This window comes from Tasmannia lanceolata, unplaced genomic scaffold (genome assembly GCF_043159265.1).
Source record: "Tasmannia lanceolata isolate RefF3 unplaced genomic scaffold, GAP_Taslan_0.1 ptg000015l, whole genome shotgun sequence".
Taxonomy (NCBI): Eukaryota; Viridiplantae; Streptophyta; class Magnoliopsida; order Canellales; family Winteraceae; genus Tasmannia; species Tasmannia lanceolata.
Genome location: NW_027518692.1, coordinates 53,694,076 through 53,700,015, shown reverse-complemented (window position 1 = coordinate 53,700,015; position 5,940 = coordinate 53,694,076). Strand labels below are relative to the sequence as shown.

General features: G+C 35.9%; 1 protein-coding gene across 1 annotated transcript; it reads left to right on the top strand.

Annotated features, from left to right (window-relative positions):
- Positions 1–229: 229 nt before the first annotated feature.
- LOC143892087 (uncharacterized) lies at positions 230–5,733 on the top strand. Its single transcript, XM_077396555.1, has 6 exons — positions 230–373; positions 449–554; positions 1,735–2,092; positions 2,948–3,419; positions 3,627–3,682; positions 5,488–5,733. The coding sequence occupies exons 1-6, from the start codon at positions 343–345 to the stop codon at positions 5,539–5,541; spliced, it is 1,077 nt and encodes a 358-aa protein (XP_077252670.1). The 5' UTR covers positions 230–342; the 3' UTR covers positions 5,542–5,733.
- Positions 5,734–5,940: the final 207 nt, after the last annotated feature.

Genomic DNA, 5,940 nt, shown 5'->3' with positions numbered 1-5,940 from the left:
ACTAGACTAGACTTGCATTTATTTATCTGTTTTATCTAATAATTTTCGGGAGATGATATTTTCACCCCCTCTGCAGCAAGCATTCGCCCCACTTATAACGTGAACAGTGGACAACTTTAATGATTTTTGACTTCAAATCACCTTAACAGGGGGCGAATGCGTACTGCAGGGGGTGAAAATATCATCGCCCTTATTTTCGACCGTTTATAGCTTTATTTTAAATTTCGAAATTCCTCTTACTCCCGCCCAAAATCCCCCCTCACCTATATTTAAAGAAATTTCTAACTCTTCTCTCTTTCACGCTAACTTTCTTGTATTTTTCTCCATCATAAGAATTGAAATATGGAAGCTAAAGATCAATCTCCTGGTCCAGGTAAAATCTATCTCCTCTGTCTCTGTTTATTTTTCTAACATTTTACTAAACTCTTTTTCCGCTTTTGATTTTCAGCAACCTCGGCCAGAAAAAAACTGCCGTATTCGTTGCGGTCTGCTAGTAAGCCGAAGGATGAAAACTCGGCCATGGTGGAAAAATCAAGCACTTCATCAATTAAGAGGTTGTTTTTTGCTTTGCTTAGTTTTTATTATTTATTTCTTGATTTTGTTTTTAGCCTTTGAGGCTCCTTTTAAGACAAAAACAATGAAAATATTGTTGATCGGTAGGTATGGATTGTAGATCCAAATGGGTCTGTTTTTTTTTTTTTTTTTTCCCTTTTTTTTTGCGAGCAAGAGAGAAAAGTCTCGTCTTGTTCTGGGATGTTGGAAATACCTTAATTTTTCTTATTTGTTGATTTTTTAGAAATATCTTAAAGGAATCTCGTTGTTCTTCTCTTTTCTGCAAGTGGAGTTGATTTTTGTTAGGGTTTCTGTCAAATTGTTGATATTTCAAGATAAGCTTCGCTCCTGGTTCTTTTTTTTTTTTTTTTTAAAGTTGCATGTTTAGTATATTATGACCGGAATTTTGAGGTAGGTTTTTTTTCCCAAATCCAAGTAGATTTTGTTTCGGCAGTGGCCGAAGTCAAGAAATTCCAGCCAAAATTTAATACAATGCATAGAATGTTCTGATCATCTTACGTATAGGGGTATATATAGTACAAGGGCAGAACCCCAATTCGGTTGTCTTTCATTGTAAAAGGAAATGAAACACAATGCATACATAAACAGTATGTCTAAACTCTTGGTAAACTACCTCCAGTTCCCATCAATCTGAACCAGCAAGACATCCTTTTGATTGGCACCATTTTAATAGGTCATAGCTATGTAATCTTATGAATCAAATGGTTCTAACCATCTGAACAATAGGGGTATATATGGTAAAAGGGTAGAACCCCAATTCGGTTGTCTTTCATTGTAAAAGGAAATGAAACACAATGAATACATAAACAGTATGTCTAAACTCTTGGTAAACTACCTCCAGTTCCCATCAATCTGAACCAGCAAGACATCCTATTGATTGGCACCATTTTAATAGGTCATAGCCATATAATCTTATGAATCAAATGGTTCTAACCATCTGAACAATGTTTTTGTTTATGGATGCGTCCTCGAAATTTCTGCTAACTGTCCCATTAGTTCGAATTTTACACTTTGATCCATCTAAAGTGACAGATCATCGATTGGGTGGCCTGGATAAATTCACACTTTCACCAATTGAGTGTTGTCATAGTTATACAGTGAGTTTCGGAGATCATTCATCCATACAAGAACTAGTTAATTTATATGGTTTTGTACTTGCAGGGGAAAGACTGCCTCGAATGTAAGCAAAAGTGTGAGTGTTCTTGATATTTCAGGCAAGGACAAATCTGCCAAACCACCCAGACGTCTCTCAATTCCTGCCAAGTCCTCTATCAGTTCCCTTCCAAGATTGGTGGGCACTATAACCCCAATATCAGAGAATAGAGTGAAGAAGTCAGGTATTGATAAAGCAAAAAGTGATACACCAGTTTCTGATGTGTCCAAGGCGACAAGCAGGAGGAAATTCAGTGTTCTGTCCTCTGTCTCGTATTGGATATCACAGATTAAGCTATCTGAATCCGCTGCTAAGCATTCAATTTCACTTGGGTTCTTCAAGCTTGCCTTGGAATCTGGCTGTGAGGTATCTTAGCTCTTGGATATATAGTTTATATTTGCACAGATGTACACTGTGCACTCAAGGTTTAAAATGTCGATTTTGGTCACGATCGGCAGAAAATTTGGCCGAAATCATGTAAATGTCGATTTCGGTCACGATCTGCAGAAATTATATATGAGAAAAATGATTGTGAGCTTGAAGCTCATATAGCTTATATGAGCTTGAGGGCCCAAAAACATGGGTCCCACATTTTTTGTGGTGATCCAAACCATTCATTTGCAAGGCCCCATCATAGATAGGTTGTGTACCAAAAGTCAGCTCCATTGGATCATCCTAACCCCTTGAAAAGCGGAGGGCAAAAATGGGCAGATTTGTGGCAAACGGTGTCTGTCCATTTTGCCATCCACTTTTGGATGGGTTAGGATGATCCAATGGAGCTGATTTTTTGTACACACCCTATCTATGTAAGGGCCTGTCAAATGAATGCTTTGGATCATCATAACAATGTGGGCCCACATGTATTTGGCCCTCAAGCTCATATAAGCTGTATGAGCTTCAAGCTCACAATCATTTTCCTCATATATATATATATATATATATATATATATATATATATATATATATTTAAATAAGGGTGAAAAACAAAATTTCTGTTGAAATTTCAGATTTTGGGGAAATTATGGCAAACTTTTGGGGGAATCATGTAAAATCCTGATTCAATGTACTTTGGGTTTCGGTTAATATTTTGGCTGAAATTTCGAATTTTGGTTGAAATTTAAAATTGTGTTTGAACTATTCATACATATGGTGCTTGTATTGATGTCTTTTTATTTCCCACATAATTCTAATTTGTTCAAATGCCACGGTTCAAATTCACAGCCTCTTCAGCAATTGCGGTACATGCTGAAATCATATGTGCGTCAACACAATCTCCTTGAACTTGGGGAACCCACAAAGGAAGTACTAAGGAGTTACAATATTTCAGAAGATCTTGAGCAGGTACAGGTATCTGAGATTTGTTCTGTGGTCCTTAATCCAACTGATGAAGATGGTTATTCCCCTTCTATTACAAGAGCTGGCAATTTGAAACCCAAATCTTTGAACTCCGGAAACACTCCAGCCTCTATAGTTGCAGAAACAGATAAAAATGAGAGCGTACAAAACGTACAAAAAAGAATTACTGTAGCTGTAGCCAAGAACAGGGCATCAGTTAACAGAAGCTCTTCAAATTTGAGCCTTGTTGCGGGTAATAATAAGAGTAATTTGCATAAGAAATCTCAGAGGCCTAAGCAGGAGTCTAACACAGAGAAGAAGGACAAGAATTCGAAGACGAAATCCACTAGTGAAAATGGTAAGAAAAAAGTTTGATTTTGTTTTTTTAAAAGTGATTAGGTGTATGTGACACATAAGGGCAATCTTGCCTCTAGACTTTTTATTTTCTCATGACCATAACACTGTGATAGGGCTACCACAAATTAGAGTAGATATAAGGAGTACAAGTGTCTGTGGTAGTACTCTTGATTGATCTTTCTCATCTTTTCTTTGTGTGATGTTTCAGATTCAAGTGATCCTTTGCCCTTGGAGAAAACACAACAGGATGACAAAGAAAACATGGTATGATAATTTCTTCAGTAAAACGAATATCAATTGACTTATTTTAGGAGGACATGGCTCTGTTTCAGCTTTGGTCACACACGGGTGTGTTATGCTTGTGTCACACTTACATAGTAATTTGCTCCATTGATTTGGTGTGATGGCATTGCCTGTAATCTCACTGTTATTCAATGATCCAAACCTCGATAAACAAGATGTGATTTTCAAATAAAAAATGTGATTTTAACAAAAATATCCAAAGATAATGTCTTTTTAATTAAGCTGATCACAGAGGCAAGGATCATCTGACCTCCAAAGGGACCAGAGGCAATGTGTCAGACTAGCAGTAGCCCAGCAGAGCAATGAGAATGAACACTAAACTGTGAATACATAGTTAGTTAGCTTGAATCATTTCTGCACCATATTCTGCGGTAGGGTTTTGATTTTGATAGATTCATTAGTAGGGATCCATGGATGAATAATTCTAACATATCTCTTAATTATAAGAGATGCGGCCAAACAAATGATAAACAAATTTTATCACTGTTTTAAAACTTCCTGCGTCAATTGTCGAGTTGCCCAACTCAACTCCCTTTTACCTTAGCTGAGTTCTTGTCTGAGTATGCATTTGACCTCACAAATTCTTGTATGAGTTATGACTGCATCAACCGAGTTGTCAACTGTACCCCGCTGAGTCAACTAGGATTTTATTTAGTCACGTTTTGGACATCAATCATGTTTGAAACATTGATCTAAATTAATTTAATCTTCTCAAATTACTGAATATTTATTAAGTTAAGATCATCTCCTTAGTTTTATAGCTGTTACATTCTTTCTTTGTTAACGAGGGCAAGTGACCCGTATTAGCAATATGTGTGCCATGCATTTATGATGATTGGCATTATTGATGTGGTGGGCCGCCACAAATCTGTTACACTGCTGGTAGGTCTTAACCCCCTTCTCATTACCTTTATAGAAAAAGTGTCATTACAAGGCATTTTGGTCATATTGAGGGAGACTTAGTTCAACTTTTTAAGCAGCAAAGATAGATAGTGGAAATAAGTTTGTTGCTCAATTGGAAGGTATTCAAATCCTGGAATCTTGAGCTCGTTATTTCAATTCACTTATATCTACGAACTTTGTTTTTTGTGTTATTCTCTTCTGGTTTCAGTTCTCTTATTTATGTTAGGAAAAGTATCTGTGTTAAAACTGTGTTAATTGTAGTTTTTTTTCCTGTTATTCCCTCTAAATCCGATACAAGTAATCTTAGTGTACAAGATTTGCACTGTTCTTTGTGAATTTGTGATTATTCGCAGCTCACAAGTCACCTTGATAGAAGATTTTAATCATTTACTTAAGTAATTTATCGACTGAAATGTTTATTGTTAGCGGACTTCTTAGTGATCCAAGCCAAATATTTGTTAGGCTCTAATACAGATAATACATTCCCAAAAATTTCTCCTGTCCTATTTGGTGGAGTTTTTTCTGGCTTCCAATGGGAATGTTCTCCTTTCATTTAACCGTCTATTCAAGTAAAGAAATCAGAAGCTTAGTAGGATCATTTGATGTATGGGCATTTAGTTTCTATCTATAAAATATAAACAAATCAGAAGGTTAATATGATGATCATTTGATTTGAGGCACCTTTGCTTGGTCATTTGCTTGTTAATGGATTTCTCCCAAGGAAATACCCAGCAACATTAGGCTCATTTCTTATTTGGCGAATTTCTTTACCATTGTATTTATATTTGATGATAAACATATGCAGTTTCTTTGTGAGTTTGTTTTCAAATTATGTGATTATTATTATAATTTTTTTTGTACAGAGTACTCCAGAACTTGAAGAGATCAGCTTGACAGTACAAACTTTGACACTCTAAACCAAGGATATATAAAAATTATAGAAGTGTATGTGCCTTTGTGTGTTTGTCTAAAGGTTTTGAAGCATAAAACAGAACACGGGTTTGTGTTTTGAGCAGACTGAAAATTGCTGTTGTGTCTGGCGTGATTTGATTGTTGTGCAAGCACTATTTAAGCACAATATTGATATTTTTACATTTTTGTTTTGTACATATTTGAAATGTAAATTGTGGGTTTTTGTTGCACTCCTGTGATAGATTATTAGTAACTTGTTAAGAATTGTACCGGCCAGTGAGAAAAATATAAAATAGAGAGTGATTATTAAAACATGGGATTAGATATATTAAATACCTGCCTCTTGGAGCTGTTTCATTTCCTTCTCCCTGGATTGCTTTAGGCAATGTTTGGCAGCCATGAAA

Excerpts from the sequence above, each read along its gene's own strand:
- LOC143892087 (XM_077396555.1), top strand. The coding sequence starts at position 343 with ATGGAAGCTAAAGATCAATCTCCTGGTCCAG. Across the intron at positions 2,093-2,947 it reads CCTTGGAATCTGGCTGTGAG|CCTCTTCAGCAATTGCGGTA; the intron begins GTATCTTAGCTC and ends TCAAATTCACAG. Across the intron at positions 3,683-5,487 it reads AGGATGACAAAGAAAACATG|AGTACTCCAGAACTTGAAGA; the intron begins GTATGATAATTT and ends TTTTTTGTACAG.